The sequence below is a fragment of the Bactrocera neohumeralis genome, chromosome 5 (assembly GCF_024586455.1).
Source record: "Bactrocera neohumeralis isolate Rockhampton chromosome 5, APGP_CSIRO_Bneo_wtdbg2-racon-allhic-juicebox.fasta_v2, whole genome shotgun sequence".
NCBI lineage: Eukaryota > Metazoa > Arthropoda > Insecta > Diptera > Tephritidae > Bactrocera > Bactrocera neohumeralis.
In genome coordinates, this window is record NC_065922.1 from 15,227,981 (window position 1) to 15,254,612 (window position 26,632).

At 37.9% G+C, this 26,632-nt stretch overlaps 1 protein-coding gene and 1 long non-coding RNA gene across 2 annotated transcripts in view; both read left to right on the top strand.

Moving 5' to 3' along the window:
- The window catches only part of LOC126760604 (uncharacterized), a 236,310-nt gene extending 221,944 nt beyond the window's left edge, over positions 1 to 14,366 (top strand). The window contains 7 exon segments of the mRNA XM_050476362.1: positions 4,338 to 4,711; positions 5,270 to 6,169; positions 9,495 to 9,931; positions 10,265 to 11,505; positions 11,569 to 11,639; positions 11,713 to 11,816; positions 13,160 to 14,366. Coding sequence (XP_050332319.1) covers positions 4,338 to 4,711; positions 5,270 to 6,169; positions 9,495 to 9,931; positions 10,265 to 11,505; positions 11,569 to 11,639; positions 11,713 to 11,816; positions 13,160 to 13,433 — 3,401 coding nt within the window. The 3' untranslated portion in view covers positions 13,434 to 14,366.
- Positions 14,367 to 17,611: 3,245 nt separating this feature from the next.
- Positions 17,612 to 24,241, top strand: LOC126760630 (uncharacterized). Its single transcript, XR_007667225.1, has 2 exons — positions 17,612 to 17,782; positions 17,841 to 24,241. It is a non-coding gene; the product is annotated as an uncharacterized LOC126760630 (long non-coding RNA).
- Positions 24,242 to 26,632: the final 2,391 nt, after the last annotated feature.

A 26,632-nucleotide genomic window follows, 5' to 3' on the forward strand; every position in this document is an offset into this window, starting at 1 on the left:
TGGATTGGTGGACGATTTCAGGATTATAATCATGTATTTCAAGTAGTCCTGATAGGCCTACAACAAAGTTCACACACATCTAGCGATCTACATTCCTGATGCCCAGGAGTTTTAAATGATAATTCCACCATACTTTTTGATCACAATAGTATTCGGGCAATATATTATTGCGGGTAGTGATAACTCAAGATCGGGTTCTCCAGTCAATGACACCTCTTTTTGACAAGCGGTCTGATTATTTGGTTCGTTTTTATTTACAAGTATTAACGTCAGATATCAAAATTTAATATTTACTCCAGCGTCTATCGTAAAGAAAGTTAATATTTTTGGACTCCTTCTTGAGAGAACTGAATCTTATCTATTTATATAGGTCTGAGGGCACTAAGGAACAAGAGTTATTCGAAAAATATTTAATGTAGTCCTAACCGGATGCGGGTTTCTACATTTCAATAAAATTGTGCATGAGTAGTTGTCAATTGTAAGAAAGTTAAACAAGTAATAGATGAATTTATTGAGGCTGTTTGTAAAGCCAGCTAAGGAGAATTGATATACTCGCACAATGGATAGGCTTTCCACAGAGCAAGTATGTTTTTTTTGAGGATTGATCTTATATAAATATATTATATAGCTTCAGCTAGTTTTGCTTAACATTTATTGGAAAACAAATGCTTCAATCAGATGCTATAAAAGCTCTAAAAGCTATTAGAACTTGGTGTATAGGGCGTATCATGATAAAATTACTAATTTACCACAAATTCTATTATAACTGCATATGTATATAAGTTCATAGTCTGATCAAATAAAGCAAACATTCAACTTAAATAAATCTGAAATATAAAATTGTGACCCCCACTTGGTCAGGTGACATACATGAAATTGACAAGACGACAAAACTACTGTTGATCGCCGAATTGCGGCTGCTGGAGGGCGTAAAATAACCAACTTTTCTATTATGTAGTCTTAAAATGTATTTTGTGAATGCTGATTTAGTTTTGAAAATATCAAAATTTTGGTTAATTTAATTTACACATTTCCATGTAGTTAGCTGTTAAAGAGGTATGTCTTGTTGATTTCAATATTGTTGTTATACAATCATATACCATATCATACATTATATTTACACATATTTACATCATTACCATTTATTTTTGCACCGAAAATGTTACACTTTTAACCGATTTTCTGCTTGCCTTACTCTAGAAACCGCACCTAAGCACTTGTTTCTAGAAAAACATGCAACATCTGTTACAGGTAACTCTCCTTTAAGCGAACGAAAATACTCAACATTTGGGAGTGTAATGGAAAAAGAACATCTTACAAAGTATACATATGTATTTCTCTTTGGAGGTTCCCTTCGATAAATGAGACACAGTTCTCTCTAAAGACCGTACCAAGTTCCTTGGGGTAGTCTTAGACAGCAAACTGCTGTGGTAACACAATGTGGAAGAAGCATTTAGGCAGATGTTCGACACAACCTGGAAGCTCTCTCCCTCTCTCATGCACTACGGTGCGGTAGTATGATGGACAGGCATACGGAAATCTACCTACCGGAAGCTTCAAAGGCTCGCTGCGCTATTTATAACAGGAGCTTTAAGAACAATTCCAACGGCAGCGCTTGAACTGATACTAAACTTGCCACCTATAGACCTCTTCGCTGAAAACTGCGCAGGAAAATCGGCGGAACGACTACTGGCTGCAGTAGAGTTTACATCAAGAACCTTCGGGGATAGCTCAGTGGATAATGGCGGTTGGGCAAACACCGATTACATGAACCCACTTTTCAACTGGGACAGAAGGTTCAAAGTAAACATAGGAAAGGATTACTGGCGCAAAGGTATGTTAGTTACGCGCAATACTCTAAACATTTATACGGATGGCTCGAAAATGGAGGATAGAATTGGTGCGGGGATATACTACCCAGAGTTAGGCATAAGGCAACCTTTTAAGTTGGCGGACCACTGCAGTATATTTCAAGCTGAGGTCTTTGCTATTACGAAAGCCGCGGAGTTAGTCTCTAATGCACCAGCAGGCAATTCTAGAGTCAACATCTGAGCAGACAACCAAGCAGCAATCAAGGCAGTAACCTCGTATCGCATATGGGTCAGAAGTGCCTCGTCAGGGCGGCAGTGAGTAGTGTTGTCAGAAGCAATCAACTTCACTTCTACTTGGTGCCAGGACACAAAGGCATCGAGGACAATGAAATGAGAAAATGGTGTACGGCTAACATCCGAAAACGTGAAAAACATTGGGAAACCCATGCATTGTCTATACGACAATCTCGACAGAAGCATGGTAAAGAAAATCAAAACACGATGAAGCGAGCCACTTGGGTGCAAGACTGCAAAAGTCATGTGCAAAACGGTAGATTCTAAGTATGTACACAAAACTGCTATTGACACTCGATATAAGAGACTGTGGAAACATGATGGGAATACTAACTGGTCACTGTCTGGTGGCGACACACGCCGGCAGGATGGGGCTGACAAAGAGAGAATACTGCAGGAAATGTCTAGAGCAGGGCACCAGGGAAACGAAAGAGAATATCTTGTGCACTTGTCCCGCATTGGCAAGACTACGCTGTAAACAACTGGGGTTCTCACGGTGTGATACACTGGAAAAGGTATCAATAGTGAGGCCGCAGAGTCTGTTAAAATTCGCGTCAAACATAGATATCCCAAAGGATAACTACTCCTCTTGGACCTAGTAACTGAATTTCATGTGGTAACGCAAAGATCAGTTTGGTCGACGTGTAGCTTATTAGCCTACCAGATTTACCTAACCTAACTTTATTTAAAACCAGAGAGAAGGTATTAGGTAAGAGGGATCCCAAAATAATATTTTGTAGTTGGTACACTGAACACCTGTATGCCAGAAAACAAGGTGGAAACATCTCAACGCTTCCTTCTTGATTGTACCGCCTTTGCGAGATCCAGGCTTAAACACTCGGGAGGTCACAATTTCAGATATCTGCAATATCAGTGCGCTGGTGAGATCTTGCAGCTCAGCAATCGAACCCAATTTAAACTTACTCTGAACAAACCTTCTTCTTCTTAATTGGCGTAGACACCGCTTACGCGATTATAGCCGAGTTAACAACAGCGCGCCAGTCGTTTCTTCTTTTCGCTACGTGGCGCCAATTGGATATTCCAAGCGTAGCCAGGTCCTTCTTCTCCTGGTCCTTCCAACGGAGTGGAGGTCTTCCTCTTCCTCTGCTTCCCCCGGCGGGTACAGCGTCGAATACTTTCAGAGCTGGAGTTTTTCCGTCCATTCGGACAACATGACCTAGCCAGCGTAGCCTCTGTCTTTTAATTCGCTGAACTATGTCAATGTCGTCATATATCTCGTACAGCTCATCCTTCCATCGAATGCGATATTCGCCGTGGCCAACGCGCAAAGAACCATAAATCTTTCGCAGAACTTTTCTCTCGAAAACTCGCAACGTCGACTCATCAGTTTTTGAGATGATATAGAGTTTGGTTTTTGTTTGTCGAGAGAGGACTTTGCTCCTCTATTGCCTACTCAGTCCGTAGTAGCACCTGTTGGCAAGAGTTATCCTGCGTTGGATTTCTAGGCTGACATTGTTGGTGGTGTTTTCGAAATTATCTACGAAGTTATGACTGTCAACAGTGACGTGAGTGCCAAGTCTCGAGTGCAACGACCTCGTTCACCGCCAGACCCGTTTGTTTCGCTTCCTTGTCCAGTCTGGAGAAAGCAGAACTAACGGCGCGGGTGTTAAGGCCGATGATATCAATATCATCGGCATATGCCAGCAGCAGCTTTGAAATCGAACAAAACTAGCCTATACAAATATATTAAGATGAACGCGACAATACTAAAACTTTGAAACTTGTTAAGGAGGTCTTTATCCAGTCAGGTTTTTTACTTGCACATCTGCAGAAATCTTTAGCTTTATCTAGATTAACCGAAGCATAAACTATATATGGTTTGACCTCAATTTACCAAATCATAACCTTAAGTTGAAAATCTCAATATGAGCTTCAAGATCAAATAGTAGCCGATGCCACCAAAGGCAGTCGATGCCTTACAATTCTCTAACATAGCTTCTGCCCCTCATAAACACAGTAAAATCTTCTTTAAGCCTTAAAGTAGAGCTACCTGTAACGTTTTCCAATTTCCCAGCACTTAACACCAACACATTACGCTTTCACAACTGCTTCTTCTTCTTTTCACTCACTTTTATGTAATTGAATGTGCTTTATTTACCTAGCATTTGTTTGTGTTTTCTCTGTGAGACATCTTTGTAGTTACATATACGAAGCATGATCTTCGAAGAACCGCTACTAATGTGTCTTTAAAATTTGTCACGCTATCAACAGGTTCGCCGTCACCACGCAAGAAGCGCAACAACTCAACGCCGGTGAAGAAAAATGCTGCTGAAAAGAAACAAATTTTACAACAACTAGTCTCGCCGGCAACGAATGTGGACAAGCCGAAAGTAAGTCTCGGCGAGCTCATCAACATGACGGAGAATCGTCTGCGCGCTTCGGCCAGCAATGTTGACTCCGAGAGCGATGTTAAAGAGACCACATTCTCCGAGAATTCTGGCTCACTGACCTCGACCAATGTAGCAAATGTTGCACGCACAATCGCCGATCCGAAACTCGAGAAGAAGGTGACATTCGCGCGACTGCTAAATAAAGTGTCCGCCGAAATGAGCTCTGGTTCGGATATGGATATTGGACACATGACGGTGAGTATGGTGTTGGAAGCTAGGTGATCGATAAATAATTACCAGCGATATTAGCTTATAGAAATTACTAGTCTAGCCATTGTGAAAGTCTACTAAAGTGAGTTTTAAATTCTCAGGCAAAAAAATCAAAATATTTACATCCATATACTCAGGATCCGGAAGAGAGAGAGGCTTTCCTTTGAGCACTTCTAATGCTATATAGTGCTTGTACGCGTTGCACTCCTCATTCCACAAAGAAACAACTGCTATTTGTTAACACAGAACTGTACGAATTTATAATTTTAGAGCTAAACATTTTTGGACATAAAGCCCTACTTTAAGTTTTACTAGTCGAAAAAATAAGAAAATGTTAACGTTGTTGTCTGAAAGCTCTTAAGTCCATTGTCAAATTTTCACATACATTTAGAGGTTATGTTAAATTCAAATATGAAGAGGATGAGGACCGCACCAATCATATTATTTACTTTCATTTCCTGTCATATAACTTTGAACTCATTCACTTACATTGTCTTTTCTCTCCTCTTCCCGGGCTACTCCCTCATCACTGCACACCCTTAGAACACACGGAACTCGAGTGCCCTCAGCCTGCCAACTGATTTACAGTTTCGCGCCAGCTCAGTGCCTCCGTCACCGTGCACAAACGATATACGTTCACCGCACAGCACCTCATCGAATCAGGGTAGCGACTCACTATCCAGTTCCGACTTAGCACTTACCGATTTCGGTTTGCGTTCGATGCAGACCAGTGGCAGTGAGATCGGTGGCACAAATCACAATACCCATTTGCCGCTCGGTATTGCCGCGGGCTTAGGCGGACCAACACGTAGTCGTATCGGCACAATTGCACGCCCGAAAGTCTCCAGTGCCGACTCCATTTTAGCTATGTTCCGTAATCTTGCTTCCTCTTCATCAAATGCCAATGCCAATGCAATAACAACTGCCTCAAATACCACCACAAACACAGCTAACATAACGCATAGCGCATCTGTATATGTATCACCATCAACAACCCCAACCGCTTCTAGTCCACAAGATGATGCACCCGGTGATGACGAGTCATCCACCTCGTCTATGCATACGCCGGTTAGTTTTTCGAGTGGTCCACCCGATTCGCCCGTATTCTATCGTCAAACCACGATTGAGGTGCCCGTCCTCGATGTTCTTAATGCGCACAAATCATCGTCGACACCATCGTCATCGAACTCGTCATCGTCTACGAACTTATTGCACCCACCGACCATACTGCTCGAGATACCAAGCAATGGTATTAATAATAAGTGTCTGTCGCCAATACGTGAGATGCCTACACCAATGCCGTCGCCCGCGCTCACGCCGATTATGCCACGGCCGCAACGTTCAAACAGCCCGATTTTCCAGGAAGATCCACTGTCGACCTGCGATTACAGCGATGATGAGCAGAAGAGCATACGCAGTGATTGCAGCGATGAGCAAATGTCGGTGAGTAAAATTGTCAGCATTAATATTAAGGTTAGGAGGACATGCGGGCGATGTACTCCTCAACTATATTCCATTATCTATTAATACAATTGCCAAAATTATCACATTGAACAATTCTGAGGTAGGAAATCGGAACATCCATTCCGAAGTCTGAAAGTAAAGAAACTTTAGTATATGAGAAAGTCCTACCAAAATCCATTAAAAAGACGATTCAGCAAATACTTATGCAGGGAAAAGTCTTCGACAATCGTTAGTGATCAACTTTCTTTCATCTTCGATCCATCGCACTTACTATATTTCCTACCCGTAATACCGCTGAGATATATGTAGTCTACTTTTCAAGCTATAGAACTCAAAAAAAAATAAGAAATTAGAGACAGATTTACGCATGAGTAAATTTATCCATTTTTATTAAAATGTTAAATTTTTTTTCTTAGTAACCGGTCTCGATATAATATATTCAACAAATCGGTAGGTGGCGCTGCGGTCAAAAAAATGTTTAAGCTCGTAGGTTTGTAGGAATCTGTAAGGCGGATAGCCTACTAGGACAGGTACTCTCGAGTCTCAATAACTGCAGATTGGGAACAGGTAGGAACTCCATTGGCTCTTGGGAATAATACTAGATTGTTGAGCCTCTGGTCACCAACCAGCGGCTGTGCAGTCGCAAAGTCCTCCTGCCCCAGCGTAAATCATAAGAACTCTAGGAAATTGTCCGATCGGGATGATGCCTACTGCTGCTTGAAAGAGGATGATGATAGAATCCTCAAAAACTTTTGCCTCATCGCAAAAACATGTTCGCATACTTTTAGACAACATGGTGAAATAGCAGAAAACGTCTTAAGCAAATTTGTGATAGGTTCAAGCTCTTTGTTGTATAATGTTGTGTTTTACAAGGCTATCGAGATTTCGTCGAATCCCAATACATGTAATACAGACAAGCTAACGAGGTGAAATTTTCCTCCGTCGAAACTTTTATTGTTAATGTTGTGTTACGTTGGAATCAAGTTTTCATCGAATGAATGAAACTGAAGCCTTAAACAACGTGCGCGAACTCCTGTTTCCAATTTACTCCACCATCTTATTCCCTAATCCAACCACTGCAAGATTTAGGTTAAGGTTTTCAAGGATAATAGGTCCAAGATTAATAGGCTTAAGATTACCAAGGTTAATAGAATTAGGGAACATGTACCTTAATCGCATTCAATTTTTCACTGCTCTATATTTTTGTATGTATGTATATTTATAAATGTTTCCTTAAGTGAATATAACATATAATACATTTTGAGACTTATTTATCAGGTTAAACATTTTTTCTTAATAAACACAATCAACGCAGATTGACTCAGATGATGGTATAATTATACAATTCGGACGCAAAAACCATAGGTGGTTTAGCTGAGACACACTACAAACTCTGTTGCTATGTAAAGCTATTACTCTATTCTTGGACATGCTTTCATATTTCATATTTATGGCTAGTCTCTTCACATAAATGTATAGAAAACTCATTCTTATAAAGTTAAGGTTAATGATAAATATATAAATCCATAAGTCTTAAATATCTTGATTGACCAGTAAAAGTTTAAACAACGAAAGAAACCACATTCTAGAGTTAGAAAGAAGAAAATTCTCAACTTGATAACTAAGGTTAATAGTATAGTTATTATACTCCTGGAAACTGGTCACTTCAAGGGTTCCAACGAGGGACAACGTGGTTACCTGCTGTCGAATGCCTTACTCCACAGCACTCAAAATCAGAAATCAATGTGTTGATCAGCACCTGAAAATGCCAAGTATTTTTATCACCAATTGGTTCGAGGTCCATCTAAAATCTCTACCCTACTTTGAGACTGGCACTCCGCAGCAAAGCAACTCCACATTGAACTGACAAAGTTGGGGCTCGGGTTTTAACCACAACCACTATGACACTCACCGAGGGGCCAGCACACATGAGCAGGTTCCAGCGAACTCTAAGGGCTCCTGCTCCTCGTGGTACCAGAGTTAAGTCTTCGGTCAGAGCTCGTAGCAGAAACTATTAACAGTTGAGCTTTCACACTGCTCTGGACTGGTGACCATGAGTTAGACCTGCATGAGCAGGTTGGAACGAACTCCAAGGGCTAATGGGGATTGCATGCCTTATGACTTTTAACACTGAGCCTCGAAAGCGATCCCTAGCGACATCTTGCTCTCGGACATATGTACCTACGGGATACATGTGGGTGCGGCGGAGTTGCTGGAGAAGAGGCGCAGTGAGCTTTTTCACGGATAAATCGAAGCTCAAGGAGAAGGTAGGCGGGGAAATCTTCTGTCGGGAGCTCACAATCAACTCTTGTTTTAGACTGTCAGATTACAGTAGTGTCTTTCAAGCAGAAATGACAGCCATCAAGCCATTGCAGATGTACTTATCCGAAGTCCGGTTTTTTTAGGGAGGTCTGTACCCACTCCGATAGCAGAGACAGCAACTCTGCTGCTTTCGCTGACAGTGAGCACAAAGCTAGTAAAACACTGCATGACGTCACTAGCAGTAGCAACAAGCTACTTCCAATTAAACTGGTCTACGTGCCTGGCCACAGCGGAATTGTCGATTTTTTTTTTTATAGAAAAAGTCCTTGTGTAATCAGATAACAAACCGAAGCTGCCTCATTGCCTCACAATTATAGCCCGTCAATGTAGTTTGATGGATGAAGCACGCTCAAGAAAATCATTTGTCGAAAAGTCCATGAGCTTATTCATTTGGAACTTGCTAAACTAGGAGGAATAATGGAGGTAACATAGTAGAGACATGCAAATATCCAAAAAAATTATAATTTAACAATATCCTTATCAAAACCACCTCCTACAAAACAGGAAAGATCCGCAAGTTATGAGATAAAACTTGGAAATCCTTTATTGGAGCTTGGTTAATTTACTTTGCTAAAAGACCTCGCAAAACATAGTCAAATAACATACTTGTAACTTGAGATCAAAGAATCCAGTTTTCATAGACCTTCTTGCGGGTGTTTGAATATACTTTGGGATCTTTTTTCAGGGAGATTATTTAAAATTCTTTTAAAGCCTTAAAACTTTAGTTTAAATTTAGAGCAACTTGCAGGAAAATGAAAAAGATAGGCAGCTCTGGAAAACCTAACACTTAATAAAAGTAGAATATATGGTATGTTTAAACCACAAGATTCCATACTACAGTAATTTTCAACAAACATTTACATTGCTTTCTTTGTACCAAGTTGCTTCAAACCTACATATATGAAACCATTGAAACTCAGATGTTACTTCTTCTCTAATGTTGCATTTTTCGTTGTTTTTTTTCCTCATAAACTTGTCCAAGGAGAAGATTGTACTGGATCTGCATACGGGTAAAACGCATGTCATTATTGATAGTGATGTGGAGACGACACCCACTGACACCGCAACCACCTCCATGGCAGGTCAGAATCGTGGAGCGGATTTACTTAATAAACTACCGCTCTTGAGATTCTCACCACCCACGCCGACAGCAAGCGGTCTCCAGGCAACTAACCCCGTTCCGAAGGCTGGGGTAGTGGCATTGAAGCCACCAGCGATTGTCATCGATGTGGAACCACCAACACCGGAGGAGAAAACACCGCGACCACGTGATCTCATCATACCAACATTGACCGTGGAGCATCCGAGTCCAACGAGAAATCGTCACCCGATGATCATATTCCCGGGATCACCGCCACCGCAACGAGCCAGCATAGGTGAAACCAGTTTTATGTTTCCAAATAAGCAACAACAAAAAAGGTATATAAGTAGTGCACATCGCTTTTCGTTTCTTCATCTTTCGTTGTTCCTTACTGTGTTCGAAATTCGATTAATCATTTACCTGTATTCACACTAATATTTATGTGCAGTCGTATTCCTTAGCTTCATTTAGGCGAGCCATTCACAGCGTTTTAGTTCTTTACTCACTTTTTCGAGCGCACATGTTGAAATGTACGTGTGTATTAGTGAATCCACCTACTAAATCACCTAGAAGTTCATAGCTTATCTTTTCTAGCCTGGAAACTGAAAATAATTCCAAATCATATAAATAGGTGTAAATATCTAATTTGTTCTCCCGACTCTCTTCGACAGGCTCTTAAAACAATTTGAAAAACCGAACTCGCTAGAATTTCCCTTTGTGCCGCCAATGATTACCGTCACTTCCAATATGAGTGAACTGGAATCGGATGCCGAGCCAATGTCACCAGCCACGAAAACCGGCAATCCAGGCGGGTTGATGCCACCAAACCCCGTTGGTATGTGCTACCTGAGTCCATTTACGATGTGCAGCCGTGCCGATCGCACCATCTCTGAAAGCAATCTCAGCTCTTCCGGCTATTCGAGCATGGCGAGCCCCGGTCCGAGTCGCTGCGGCTCCAGTAATCCATTATGTCCTGGCGAAATGGATGAACCAGGCAGCGGACATTCCGGTGGTAGTCTTTCGCTGCATGTAAACCTTTTGAATAGGCGAAAAAACTCCGCTTTAGCCAGCTGTAAAGAGAATATAACGAATGGTAAAGGTGCAGGCGCTGAAAGTGGCGCGACAGGCAGCAGTACTGATCATTTGCATAGACCACGGTCCGATTCGGAGACGTTCTCGGATGAAATCATATTGGAGTCAAATGACGAAGGTATTGGCACCGATCACGTTGACGAGAAAATGGATGATTGCCGCTTAAGCAGCAATCGCTTCAAAACTCTCGGTGCCTACATGGCCGAGCACGTGCTAATCGAGGTAGACGAACCGCAACAAGCGGCAAATACCAGCACCATCAGCAGCACGAGTGCCAGCAATCAAATGGCACAACTACAACTGCCTTCTATTGTGATACAAATTGATGGTAACGAAAAGGGTCTGTCACCGGTGTCGTCGCGTTCGGAAAGTCCGCTGAGTGAACGCGCCAGTATGGGACGCTTTTCGCCACATTTTTATGGACGTAAAGATCAATTACCCTTCACCGATTCAGATGGCCTCTATGACTTCCCATCGTCGGATGGTAAAGGCGGCTCATTCACACATCAGCGCCGCAGCAGCAGTAAAAAACGCGAACGCAAATCATCGAAATGTTCAGCCACACAATCGCCGACAAAGCAACAACTTGATATACCGAGCAAGGAGTCGTTGACTGCGACCACCACGCCGAGCAGTAGTACGCATACATGTAGTAAGCATTGTCTTTCGCATCATCACCCCTGTCCAGCTTCGGCAGTTACTACACGTAAGAGTCCAAAGAGACGACTCAATAGCAGACCACCAGTGGCGAGCAGCTCCTCCTCATCAGAGAGTCTGGTTTCACCCAAAGAGTTGGCTCTGTCACGACCTCTGCCGCGACGTAAGTTAAAGCGTAAGACACATTTTCTGTACCGATTCTAACTATTTTTTTTGTGTCTTACAGGTCTCAATTCTCCGAATCGTGAGAAGCGTCCACGAAAACAGGAGAGCCTCAGCGAAGAAGAGGTGGCCGATGTAAGTGGTTTTAGTAAAAATTTCAAAATTAATTTTTATGGTTTATCAATTTTTTTATTCTACCTTTTTGAAGGCTTTATTGCGCCGTATATCACCCAGCATTGTAAAGGAAGATACCGAAACTGTTAAGCCGAAATGTAAAATAAATCGTTTGCGTGCGATCGGAAATCAAATAAGGTAAGGCGTTCACTAAGGTCCACTCCAACCTTGGCACTTAACGCCATCTTGCACGTAGTGGCCGTAGACACCGGTGGAAGGTGTAAGGCTGCAAAAGTTGCTTTGGACTCTGAGAATCTGGGTTCTTAAAAGAACACGTATCTGATTACTCGGATATCCTCACACACTTTGGCTTCATAGAGAATCACTTCGATCATGGAGTGGCCAAACCGAACTCTGACGGCTCCTGCTCTGCCCACATACCGGCAAGGGAGTTGTGGGTGGGAAGAAGCCATTGGAAGAGAGCCGCAGTGAGCTTCTTTACGTATGGATCAAAGCTTTGGAGGTGAAGGTTGGTGGAGCGGTTTACTGTCAGAAGCTCTCTATCAACTCCAGTTTCAGACTTCTTGACTATTGCAATATTTTCCAAACCGAGGTTGTTCCGGAATACAGCCTCTTTCAGAGAAATGACCATCCACTCAGATAGCAGAAAGGTGATATTAGCCTTGAACTCATTAATAACGCTGGGCTTCGCGGAAGCTTGGCCGGCACTGTGGCACCATCGGTACATGCGCCGTCGCAAAAGCCTTTTGTCCCAACATCGATCACAAGAGATCTAGTGATCTCTTTGCCCTCGGTAAGGCTAGCCTCTCTCTATTTGTGGGGCTTTTAAGAGGCCATTGCCTCATTGGTGTCCATGCCATAAGATTGACAATCTTACCAGACGCCATCTGCAGATGCTGTATGGAAGAAGATGAAGTCGACAGAACTTAATACTTCCTTTTTGACTGTCTCGTGTTTGTGAGGACGAGACTTGGGACAGACATAACACCGAACTGCCGGGAGTGGAAATTAAACGGGGTACTAAGCGTTTTGCTAATTTGTAAGTTCGAACACAGGAGTTCTTCTCTCACAAAAATCCAAGGGCCTTGATCCAGCGTTTACAGAATGCTGTGCAGGAGGAGAAGGTACTCCAATTCTCCTTTCTCTGATGAAAAATTCTAAATTAATATGATCAAGAGGAAGAAGAGATAGTAAAATGTAGGTGGTGGCTATTAGTTGGTACCCTAACTGCAATATGGAGCTTATTTTCAGTTTCCTCAAATCTTACTGGATCATAAGATAGTATTCTCTCAGTATTCGGCAGTAATACATTACTCCGGATCTATAAAAAATTTGTTAAAGATGCCTTAAAATAAAATGAAAAATAAAAATTTTTAGTGTCAGCTGATTATCGATGTCATGGAATAACTTCCATATATATATTTATATTTCTATGTCACACTAAACTCTTTCCACAATTTGTGCTCGAAAGAGATCTCTAAAATCGTTCACTAAACTCTTATTCAATTCCTTTAATACAGATTTCTGCGTCGCTTGAAAAAGTCTATAAAAACACGTGAGCGTCTAGCCTCACCATCGGATAGTTGTCCCGAAGAGAATACCGACGATATGGACTCGCCACAGGCCACATCGCCGCTGCTACAACCGGCATCGCCCAGCAAAACGCGCATAGCGTTGTGTCGGCAAAAGCGCTTGCCTAGCGGTACTTATGGCATCACAGCGGCTGCACTCAACTCCAGCAACTGGAAGGGCATGGATCGCAGTCTCATCGGCGATGATCTAAATAGTGATTAGACCCAAGCCGCCGTAATGAAGGCGGGCACGAGTTGGTTGTGTTTGTCTCGCACACCTCTAAGGGGCGAAGCGTAAGGCTGAAATTTACGAATATTACGTAATATTTAAATGTGTATACACAGTGTTTACAACCAATATGCATTAATAGCGTCAAGTGTAGTTGTATAGGTTGTAGCTTATAAAGAATTTAGTAATACGGAATATAATAGTGCTTAGTTAAGTAAGTGTAGGTGTTTAAGTTAGTTAAATATGGAATTGATTTTTTGTGAATGTAAAGCAGTGGTAAGCACACAGTTAGATATATGTATATGTAGTATATATACATATAGGATATCTACACATGCATACATGTTTAAGTAGCAAATATGCATAAGTAATTGTGCCCCGTACTCAGCGCCACACACACATACACATGCGTACAGCTGCAGCTGTGAGGTTGAGTATATGAAGTATATATTTGCTATACTCGTACTCAAATGCTGTATAGTGCGCCCTTACCGATAATAGTCACGCCTAAATCCACTTGTATGTATGTACAGTTGTATCCGAAGCAATAGCATTGCAAAAGCATTCTAAATTCCACTTGCGCCACACGAAGTTCTTCAAAGCAAAAATTAAAGTGGATATTGCATTGTATCGAGCACACGATGCATACATATGTACATTTAGTATTTATGTATATATATATATATAGTTAGTATACTCGAGTATAAGTATATAATGTAGAATAATTACTTAACTTAAATATTAAATTAGATATAATAGGTGAAATGTGCTCAACAATTTGCGCTGTGTTAATTTTGTTTGATGATAAACTAACACAAAAACAACAAATTAGATAAAAAAAAACAAAACAACACAAAACTGTTATGCCTTGTATGGGCATAGAAAAAATTAGTCAAATAAATGGATTCGTTAATTATTGAACGAACAGAGCTGGGTGTTTAAAGACAAATTATTTGAACAGTTTAAGTTATTTAAAGACTTTCTTTTTTTAAAATTTTTTTCCAAATTTTTATTTTTTTTTTTCTAATTTTTTTTTTATATGTTTTTTTTTTTTTTTCTAATTTTTTTTTTTAATTTTTTTTTAATTTTTTTTTTTTTTTTAATTTTTTTTTTTTAATTTAAAAAAAATTTTTTTTGATTAATTTTTTTTTTTTAGCCAACGAATACGAAAGTCATCTCTTTATTTTAATTGCTTACATAACCAAGCATTGGAGGAAACTAAAACCTGATTTTTTCCATGTAATTTTTTTGGAAAAAAAACACTACAGATTTAAAGAAAAATATTTATTATAACGAAAGAACATTATTTGGCATTTAAATTTCGCGATTATCACTTTCAAATATTGGCCGCTGCAAACGACTCAGAAGGTTCAACCGTTGAGTCCAATTTTCGATGACTCGTTCGAGAATTTCGACTGATAACTGACGAATGACACGCGTGACGGTTTGTTCTACAACTGTATTTCGAAGCTTTAAGGATTAAAATCTGCACAAAATTTAGTCGTTCTTTAAAGTCTGATAAAGATATCATGATTCTTTTTTGATAGTCGACCGGCGCAAAACGTGATATTATCTGCTCACCGAAGTGTTCTCTCCAAAACATCCGAACAAAAATTGATTGATGCGATGTGTGTCAAAAACAGGCTATTGAAAGAAGCCGTCTTGATCATGATCTACAGTTCAAAAATTCAAGTAAATCGCCTAAATTGATTCGGATTAACAAAAACATACATTCTTCCGCATTTATTTACTATCACATTTAAGATTGGTTCCTTAACCCATATAAGCATGCCAACTAGCTTAGTCCAAATTTCCATACCGTCGTTGTAAGCATCTGTTGGGATGGCCTTCAGTGCCTTCGAATTTTGATTTTTCGTTTTCGGCTCATTTCTAGAGACATTCCGACAATATAGGACAGTTTCAACATCATATTCATAAACTCACGGCTCATCTATAATTATACATATGTTTGATGAATGTAGAGTCCCAGCTATGTTGTCAGACATCTCTTTTTCAAACTCTACACGACGTCGTTTTTGCTAATGATTCAGTTTTTTTTTGTGTAGAGAGATGGAAAGATCTCGCGAGTCCGTTCGAATGATTTTGGTAGATATTTTGAGTATGAAACGCGTCATTGTTCGACTCGTTCCAATAAAGCTCACTTTTTTTCAAAAGAGTAGAGTAAACAGGTCTCTTTGGACATGCTTGATCGTACGAATTCCGATCTTACATTTATGCAGAGCATTATAACTTCCGATGAGACATGTATTTATAGGTTTGGCATGCAAATGAATCAACAATCATCGGAATGGAACCCATTTTCAGTCAGTCGAAGAGGTAAATAAAATTCGCAGAAGAAGCTGAAAAGTGTTTCGAGGACTGTAAAAATCGTTGGCATAAGTGTATTTTATCTTGTGGGGATTAATTTGTAGGCGACAAAATAAATATTGATGAAAAATTAAATGCTTTTAAATGCGTTTTATTTACAATTTACGGGTACTTTTTTTTCGAGAGTTTCAGCATTTCTCCGTATTGTTCGTTGGAATACTCTTTTACTAGCTATTCAGCCTTAGTTTCTTATTTGAATCTCATTCTGTGATTTAGGAGACACTTTCCTTGCGTGAAATATATACAAGTAAATGATCAAGATTTTTAACGAATTTCTTGATACGCTGATATCATATACTAAAAACTATATCTTCAAATTATAAGCCGTTAGCTCTCTTCCATTGCTTCAAATTATCAATACTTTCTTATTTGATTTAATATTTTCAAAATTGATAGAAATAAATCCAAACTTTTTATCAATTTCACAACGATCTGTTTTTAAGTCTAAAGCTAAGGGTATAGTGCTGTAACTGTGTCGCAATGGTTTGTGCTGCTCTGATAACGGCAACTGAAAAAAACATAAAAAAGGCTTTATTCGTTTATTATTTTTCCCACAAAGCTATACTTCAGCTAAATAATAATTTAGTTCTTGGAATCATTAAATGAAATCTATAGACGATTTTTGATTTCTATTTTTATTTTTATACACAAATTCGCAAAAATTACTCCAAAACCCAAAGCAATATAATAAATAAGGAAGCATGCATATGCAATATAAATGAATTAAATAATAAATGTATGCATAAATTAGGTATAATATAGGTCAGTTAGTAATAAAGGTCGTATAGTTTTAGAGAATACTAAAAACATAATAAATAATGAAAAACTCTAAAGAAATCTAAGTAAATTTTGAGAATAAAGCGACAGATAAGCATTAGAAAAGTTGCTTATGCAAAACTGTAGTAATGCTAAATGGGTTAGGCATATTGTACATATATAAATAGAGTATACTAAAGCCTAGCACAAAGTTAAAAACAGTTTGACATTCACCTAGTTACATAATAGCAATTGTAGATATGGTAAATTACACGTAATTTGCAATGAAAAACTAGTGTAATGTAGGTTATAAAGCACTTTGCAATTATACAGGGTATATACACCCATAAAAAATTATAAGGCCCATCGAAGAAAATGCAATGGCGGCGCGAATGCTACTAAGTATATTGATTTTGTTGACTTTGAAGTTATAGAACTGAGTTTTGTTGCAATAAAATAGTGCAGCTTACAAACTTACCGCCATAACGAAGCAGATTTACTATAATTACAAAATTAAGCGTTTTAGTAGCAAACAATTCAAAAATATAATTGCTGCGTTGGTTCTGCATTTCCAAAGTTAATGAAATATTACAAAATAATAATTTAAATCGCAAATTACTTAAATATTTTACAAATTTTTTGAAATTTATGTATTAAAACTATTTGCCAAAATGAATTTTTAAAATAAAATTTAAGAATAATAACAAAAATATTCAGAAAATTATTTTTTCTTTGAAAGAGAAAGAATTTTTAAAATAAAATGTTTGCATAATGCCTGAAATACTCAGAAAAAATATTTATTTATTTATTGATTTCTGTTAAAAAATTAATTTTATTCACAGTTTCAACATTTTTAAATTGTGCTTTAAACATATAACAACTGCGTCACAAAGTTATTATTTTATAATTTTTTATTGAAAAAAATATTTAAACTCCGTTTTTTTTAAAGATATACATCCAAAAAAAATTAAATTCACATAAATACAGCAACATTTCATTAATTTTATTCACCACAGCAATTTAAGTTAGTGGTCAACTAGGCGCATGCGTAACATTAAGACAAGAAGAAAATTATATGAAATAGTCTGGTAGTCGACTAGGCGTATACGTAACATGAAGGCACGAAGAAAATTATATGAAATGGTATGGTCGACTAGGCGTATACGTAGTATTAAGGCAAGAAGAAAATTATGTGAAGAGTCTGGTAGTCGACTAGGCGTATACGTAATATTAAGGCAAAAAAAAATTATATGAAAGAGTCTGGTAGTCGACTAGGCGTATACGTAATATTAAGGCAAACAAAAAAATTATATGAAATACTACATATGAACATATGGATACATGTGTACCATACAAATATATTATATAAGCAAAAGTTTCTTATTTCGCGCTCAGATTTTAAAGTTAAGCAAATTTTTGATGATGGCTTATTGTATTGAGACTGATTTTGTAATAAAAATAAATAAATTTAAACATAAAAATAATACATAATTAAGCAAATGTACAATTGGATAACTCTAACGGAAAAGTAAACAACAAACAAACAGTGTTATGATAAAACAATTGCAATACAAATCTTTAAAATAATTACTGAATTAATTAATTAAAATTAAATGTGAATAGTTGTGAAATTATTGCAATACTAGTTTTGGTTAACTAATTAAAAACAAAAAAAGAAAAATATTTGCGGTTAGTTGCAACAATTTATGAACTTTAAATTGAAATATTTAAATATAAATGTATATGTATAGTTAAACATCGTTAAGATACTAACTTTATTTGTTGTTATTTGCACAGAAAAAAATAAAAATATTGCAATAAAAAGAAGCTGCAATTTCGGCTGGCAATCACATATTTCAAAAAAAGATAAAAATTGTTGTATATTTACAACAGATACTGCACACTACCAAATACTAGCTAGGCAATTAACTAATATAAACATATACACATATGTTCGCATAAACACACACACGCATACACAAATAGATACATATAAATTATTCATATACTATATGTATAGATGTTCCAAAAAGCTATTTTTCTAAAGAAATGCTGCATATAAGAAATCAACATTTCGAAAACTATATTTTACAGAATTCCGCTAACCACATACGAGGGCGGTGCGATATGTACTTAGACTACAAAAGTACAAATTTTTTAAAAATGTTAATTTATTTCTCATATCGTCTCATTTTAGCTCGGCACATTCGACCCAGCTGAAAAATACATTTTCTGGCGGTCTGCAAAGTAAGCCTTCGTGGCGGCGATTAAAATGTTTATTTGACAACTGACTCTTTTCGCTCGAAACCAAATGTGAAATTAGGTTTGACAACAGTTCCTAACCTAAGCTGACCATTTTGGCGCTGATGATGTAGAAGGTGTAAACCGTAGCATTGTCATGATAGAGGAGCTTTTTGCGTTTCTAGAGAAGTCAATGTAGCGCGCAACTTGTGAATTCCCGAAAACGTTGAACATCACTTATACGGGTGATAGAACAGTCTTCGCTTTCTGCGGACATGTTCGTCGAAATCCATTATTTCGACTGTACCTTGGTTTATTGAATATCAATAGATCCATGTTTTTCGACAAATTTCTCATATGCAATAATTCACGTAGAGAATACCAAATATTTGAAGTAGAGTATGACGCACTTGATCTTTTTAAATAACTACTGTCTATCTTGCACCTTCCCAATTATGTTACCGGACATTCCAGGTGCATGCCCTTAAATCGTGATACTCAATGCGTTTGCAGTGATCGTCATCAAAAGGGGAGTCTCTCTTCCGAAGCTGTTTTCATTAGTAGTCATTGGTAGTGTTTTTCACGTAGCGGAACCCAAACAGAGCGAACAATCCTGGAGAGAGATGTTCCGTATTCTCACTTTAGGTCACCTTTAAACGGATGTTCTTGGGCTACGAAGAGGATACTTGTTCTAAGACCAGAAGTCGTGAGCTGCAAAGATCAGTGTTCAACTAATCCGGAATTCTTCAGACCAATTTTTGATAGATGTCATAGAAGAAAAAGAGTTATCATGTTCAGCATCAACGCGTTTTTTGATCTCGCTGCACGATTTCCCTTTCAAAAACGAAGAATCACTGACAGATATTGCTCTTTTACAATTTTTCTAACATTCGCGAAAGCCACCGAAATCACACGCGATTAAAAATTAACGAAGACTTTTTATTAGGCTGAAGTTTTGTTTCCTTAAGGAGATTATTATTCAATAATCCGATAGCTATCAGCTATGGATGCTAAGTACTTATCGGGCAGCCCTCGTATATATTTGGAGTTTTGTTTTTATGTCTTTCCTATACATTGATTCATATTTTTTTCAATTAGGTAAGATTTTCTGGCATTATTTCTCACCTTTCTCATATACGAAAGGTTTAATCCAAAAGATCTCATTCAAACTTCGCCTTAATTACGAGTATAAGCTATTTAAAATTTCTGGAAGGCAGAATGAAGTAAATTCTCATCCCATAACTACAATAGCCCTAAAACTACAATCGTAATTACACAAGAAGTCATATAGCACCAGATATTTCAAAATGCTGAATAAAATTTGAAAAATCCCTTGATTTAAGCTGAGCTCATTTTCATTTTCGTCTAATTTCTTTTGTTTCGAAAAGTTTTAAAAATAGACAACATTGTTGTTGTTGCTGTATAGATAAGTGCAAAGCAATTTTTTATCAGCTTTTGTGCAAAAACGCATTACACACACACACAAATTGCATGAACAAACGGTACTATATAAATGTGCGTGCGTATTATAACTATTAGATAAAAATTCTGTGATAAAAGTTTCAAAATACGATCCTTGCAGAAAATTAAACGGGTATTAAAAACAAACAAAACCAACAACAACACTTTACACCACATAAAATATGCTTCTACATAAGACATACTAAATTAGCAAGTCTAACAGAATCCTATAGTAAATGTGAATGTAACGTAAATTACAAGAATAACAAAAAAGACAAACAACTTATAGAAACAGATCAAAACTGAAATGTCGTCGAAGTCGAAGTCTGATGCGCAGACTTTACACAGTTGCAAGAGAAAGAAATGGGACACAGCGTAAACAAATATTTACAGGAAATACTATAGATTTATAAAATATCATCTTGTATACATAAGAACCCAACAATTCAAAACTTGCAATGTAGAGCTTATTTTTTTTTCTTTAATGTTTTTCAAACCATGTTCTGTATTTAGACCGTAATTTTTAAATATTTCTCGTAACATGTGAAGTAAATTGTTTGTGGAGTATTGAGGTTGTAAGCACTCATTAGGAACTTGGCTTGGCGCATGCCTTGAAGTTGTTACCAATACTTCTCCCTTACTTACTCTTTCCTCCTTGCGGAACCGCTTCTTTGTGGTATGAGGACCAACCGCAAAACTCGATTCCAGTCCTACTATTGTAGAGAAAGATGCAGAACGGGAAAGCGCATCAGCCAGTTCATTCCCGGCTATACCTTTGTGACTTGGCACCCAAATAAGGTACACTTGGTTACGATCTGATAGATTGTTCAGTCGTTCTGTACTCTCCTTACCAATACCGATTTGAGCACGTACGCAGAGATTGCTTTGAGTACCTCTTCCTAGCTCGAGAGCGGAATCGTTCGTAATCTTAAACTTCCTAGTGAAGTTAACACTTTTAGTAATGCTGTCACTTGGCAGAAGAGCCAGGCGAATTACGCCATTTAGGTCCTTCATGCGTTGGAAAGATATTACCTTAACAACTTGACCGATTACTAGGTGAAGCGGTGTGAGATCCAGCGAGATGCTCATGGCACCCAACACGCTTCGATGGTTGAAGTCCTACCGAAGTCCGAGATGCTTTCGGCACCCAAGCCACCACTCGATATGTGATAATCGGTTGCACGATCATGGTGTACAACCACCTGACAATCCTTGGCTTGCAGCCCTAGGATTTAATTGCTCACCATAAGCACTTTGCACTTTCACTTTCATTGGAAAAAACTGGTAGATTCGATTTTCATAAGCTTCCCCTTGAACAATTTTTTACCAATATTAACAACTAGCGGTTAATAATCAGTTGATGCTAAATCCGCACCATAAGTTGGATGCATAAGAACTTCCCGATCATGCTCCTGGAGCTTCTGGTCAATCACTATGTTGTTGTTTCTGAAGAAATTTCGGCGAACTCCTCGTGAGTCAGTATTGATGTGCTTTGAATTTTCTTGATGAACTACAATTTCACTGCTTTTGACCAAAGTTGACCGCTTCTGAGCGATTGTTTCCTTCAGACGGTTCAGTCGTTGACAATACAGGTCCAAATTAAGTGTTTGGCAGTAAGAAAGTAGTTCAAAGTAGATGATTCCCTGCCAATCTCAACGAACACATAGCAAAATCGTCCTGACCTTCTATCTTGGGCTTGATGTTGTCGCTGTCCGTTTTCGCTAGACGTTGGTGGTCCACTTTTCATCACCAGTAAAAATCCGTTTTACAAATGGATCGATTTTATTGCGATTCAGCAGCGATTGCAGATTGAATCTCAGTACGTTAGGATTTTTTGCGTCAACCCGTGCGGCATCCACACATCGAGATCCGTTTAGTATCAATCATTGTTTAAATAGTTTCAAACGGTTTTCCGTGAAATATTTTGCTTCTCGGGAATCGAAACAGTGCTGACATGCCGTACGAACTCAGCAATTTCAGGAACGGAGCTTTATTTTAATCCGCTCAAAGATTCTCAATCCGGCACCATTTCGGGTAATGTTTAGCTCCTTGGGAATCGAAATAGTGCTTACATGGCGTATCGACTCTACAATTTCGATCCGTTCCCATGACAGTAGGGTCTAAGTAGGCGGAACGGAGCTGAATTTTAGTCCAACCAAAGATTGTCAACCCGGTACCGTGAAATTACTTCAAGAACGTTTACTGCCGCTATAATAACATTTTTCATCGACACTTTCGACTATGGTCCTTTCATAGCGTAGTGCATCTCTGACATCAAATTACCGAAACGGATACGAAGAAACCGAAATTGCGTTTATTTGGTGGCACAGTATCAAGTGTTTCTGGTCTTTTCATGGTCTTTCATATCTTTCGTCGTGTTCGCCTCCATCGTTGAAAAACTATAGAAAATGGCATATTTTATATGATGTCCATCTTTGCCGTGAGCTCACACATTACGGAGTCAAGCAATCAAAAAGTTATCTGAAAAGCGTTTTCAGTACAAAATCTTAGCTTTCTAACGCTATATAGCGCAATCCGATGAGACTTATATATCATAAGTTACAGATTACTTAAGCCACAACTAATATAATGGACTTTATATTAGATATTCCATTTGCTTCCACTTTTCTCTGCTGATCATCTGATCATCTTCCACCGTTTCGTTTTATAATGAACCTAGATGTCGAATTATAGTACTACTAGTTATGGCAAAAGTTATATTATTAGTATTTTTCCATAGAAATTTTTAATATATTTAATTTTAGATTTGCTATATTTCTACAATTTGAATGCCATAATTATATTTTCCTATATGAAAACGTATGCTGTGTCCCATTACATTTGCGAGCGACTGTAGGTCTGAAGACAGAGATCACTACATACTACTTCATACTACTAATACTTACCTGTAAACATGCATAAGAACATATGAGTGTTTGAAATAAGTTCACTGCAAATTCGAAAGTGGTATCTTAAATGGCAAAACTAACTAAACTAAAACGTATTCAATAAGACAAATGATATATTTACACACATAAAATATATATGGTATAGAGCTAAAAAAAGTACCCGTTATACTTAATATGACAAATGAAAGCGAAACTAAAGTGAAAAATATAGAGCAATATTTATTTTCAAAACCAAAAACCAAAAGAAGTGAGAATACTCACGCCAACCGTTCGTGTCTAACTGTTAATTCGAAAATATTATATATGGTATGTGTATATCTGGGGTAGAGAACCTAACAAGAACAAATCGCACAGCCCATAAAACCCCAAAACATACACCACTCACCCAATAATAAGAGTCTAGTGTAACTGCAGAGCGTTCAGAGCGTAAAAGAGAGCAGAAATATTGAAGTAGACTTTAAGCGGCGAACGAATTGTATTAAAGCCTCTTTTTACTTTTAGGCATTACACACATCCACATACATACTTACATATATTATATGTTATACTTGTATTGTATGTACAAGCACAGTGTTGGCTAGAGAAAATGCAATAAAAGTTAGTAAAAAAAACAACAAAAATGTAGGTAATTAATAATGCAGTTATTGCAATTCAAATTTAACTTAAGCTAAAAGTGAACAAATAGTTATATAAATATATATAAATAAATACATGCAAATATGTAATAGAAAAATTAATAAAAAAAAGTATAAAATAATATAAAAAAATATATTTAGGCATATTTTTTCTAATGCACCTTCAACTCTCACGCCCTCACACTCACACCCACACCGAATAGTTCACTTGTCTATTGCAAAGCCACAAATATGTATTGTAAAAAATAAAAATAAAAATAAAAATAAAAATAATTTAAAAAGAAACTATCGCATGAAATAAGTCACGTGATCCACGAACCCTGAGAATTGTCCGAAAAATAAATGCAATTGTAAGAATACTCGTATGAATAAACCAAATTACGTTGAAAATAAAAAATTATGTTGATAATGACTGCTCTGCTGTCTATATTATTCAATTATGGGATTTGAGTAAGTAGTAAGGGTTTAAGCTTTAGGTTGCCAACGGGTGCCAGCATAAGCATTTCGAGAGTAACCAAAAAGTCCTTAAAATCAGGCCTTTTTATGTCAATCAAGCCACTTTTTGATACCCTCTTCTGAAGTAAACCAACCATAGTGCAGTTCTGCATCGAGCGGCACAAATGGTAGTCAGAAGGAGCGAAATCCGAGCTAAATGGTGGATGGTGCAAAACTTTTACAAATAGTTTTTAACTGGCCTCACAATATAAGACCTTACGTGGACAAGATGTTTCTAGGCGCAAATTCCCGACATTTTCGTCCCCTCGAATCCCACCAAATACAGAGCATTAGCGACATGAATACTACTTACTACTATCTACTTTGCTGCTGATTTGGCTATTTGGTCAGGTTTCACATACAATTTTTTGCGTTTAGAGTTGTCTTAAAGTATACTTTTTTCATCACCAATCTCAATTCCATGCAAAATGAGCATCTTTTTGTGGCGTTCAAGCAGCATTTCTGCCATACCAAATCGTCATACAACGTCTTTTGGCTTCTATTCATATGGCACCCTGGTGTTACTTGCTTTTGAAATGGCTGCTTCAGTGGCTTCCGGGCACTCCTCAACAGGTTAAAATTCCAGTTTCTCATCTTAAAAATTTTTTGGCCACCCAAGACGTTCTTCATTTTTCAATCCAAAATCAGCACTTTTAAAACGTGCAAACCAGTTGAAAACCTTGACAAGCTGGCCGGCAGGGGTAAAGCTCGAAAATTCTGCAAACAGAAGCGGCGACTAACAGAAGGTTTTAAGACACCGAAGCATACTTCTGTAGAACCCCTAGAGTTGACTGATTCCCAGAGCATACTAATATTATGGAGGAAACACTTATCCAACCTGCCGAATGGCAGTGAAAGCATAACACCAAGAGATTTCCCAATCGATGACGATGGAGCAGACCTTCCATTTCCCGACCATGACGAAGTACGTAAAGCAATTACCCGTCTGAAAATCAACAAAACGGCGGAGGTCGTTGGATTGCCGAACGAGCTATTTAAATACGTTGGCGAGAACTGATAAGAGGTATGCATCAGCTCCTTTGTAGAATATGATCGGACGATTAGAATTTTAGTGTGCTGTCCCCAATCCACAAAAAAGTAGACCACACCATCTGCGCCAACTGGCTTTAAATCAGCTAACCAGATATTCACCACCTGCCGAATCATGGAAAAGACTGTGAAAAAAGGATCAACACACACCACCTCATCGTCGATTTATTAAGAACAACGTCAGGCTCGCAACCTACGCAGAATAACTCTTGTCAGCAGGTGCTACTTCGGACTGAGTAGGCAATTGAGAAGTAAAGTCCTCTCTCGACGAACAAAGACCAACCTTTACAAGTCACTCATCATCCCCGCCCTGCTATATGGTGCAGAGGCATGGACGATGACAACATCTGATGAGTCGACGTTACGAGCTTTCGAGAGAAAGGTTCTGTGGGAGATTTATGGTCCTTTACGCTTTGACAACGGCGAAAATCGCATTCGATTTTCACGGAATGTTGGTGTCCGGAGATATGTGGTTTCACATAAACACCAGCTTTCAGTAGTTGAAAAAAAAACGGTAGAAAGTAGACACGGCTATCATTCGATTTCCATGTCTCGAACTTTCGTAAAAGCTGTTGAAAAGATTTGAAAAGTTTGGGGGCCTTTTGAAGATTTCCAAACCACAGATGCCCCTCCTTAATGAGATGTGTTTTGCCAAATAACAACTCACACGACGTAATCGGAACGGGAATTTAACGTAAGAAACTCGACAGAATTCTTCAAATTTATTTCTGGAATATTTTCTGTCGCTACAACAACAACAACAACAATATAACAACGGTCTGTCTTGCATAAATGGGCAGCATATAACGCATGAGTAAACATTAAAAGCAACAACACGGGTTTCACTTAACAGAAGAGCAAAAAAAAAATAATTTGTTAAACAGTTAATTAATTTTATTTCGAAAACAAATATAATAAAAATATACACAATTTTCTAATTCTTCTCTCTACTTGCTTCACACTAAATAATTTTTTATGCAAGCATAAAGGTATGTCAATATATTATTGTATTTTTTATTTATAATAGTACATTGACATTAAAATACATTAAAATTTTATTTTAATGCCAAATTTTTGAGTAACAAAATTCACCACCCTAATTGTTTTTTTGTTTTAATTTGTATAAATATTAAAAAAAAAACAAGTTGCCTTAAAATATTTTTAAATATTTTCTATTTTAAACTAATATTAAATTAAAGTTTTAAGCAAAAATAAATGTTTAATGTTTTAATAGTAATATTTTCAATTCAAATATTTT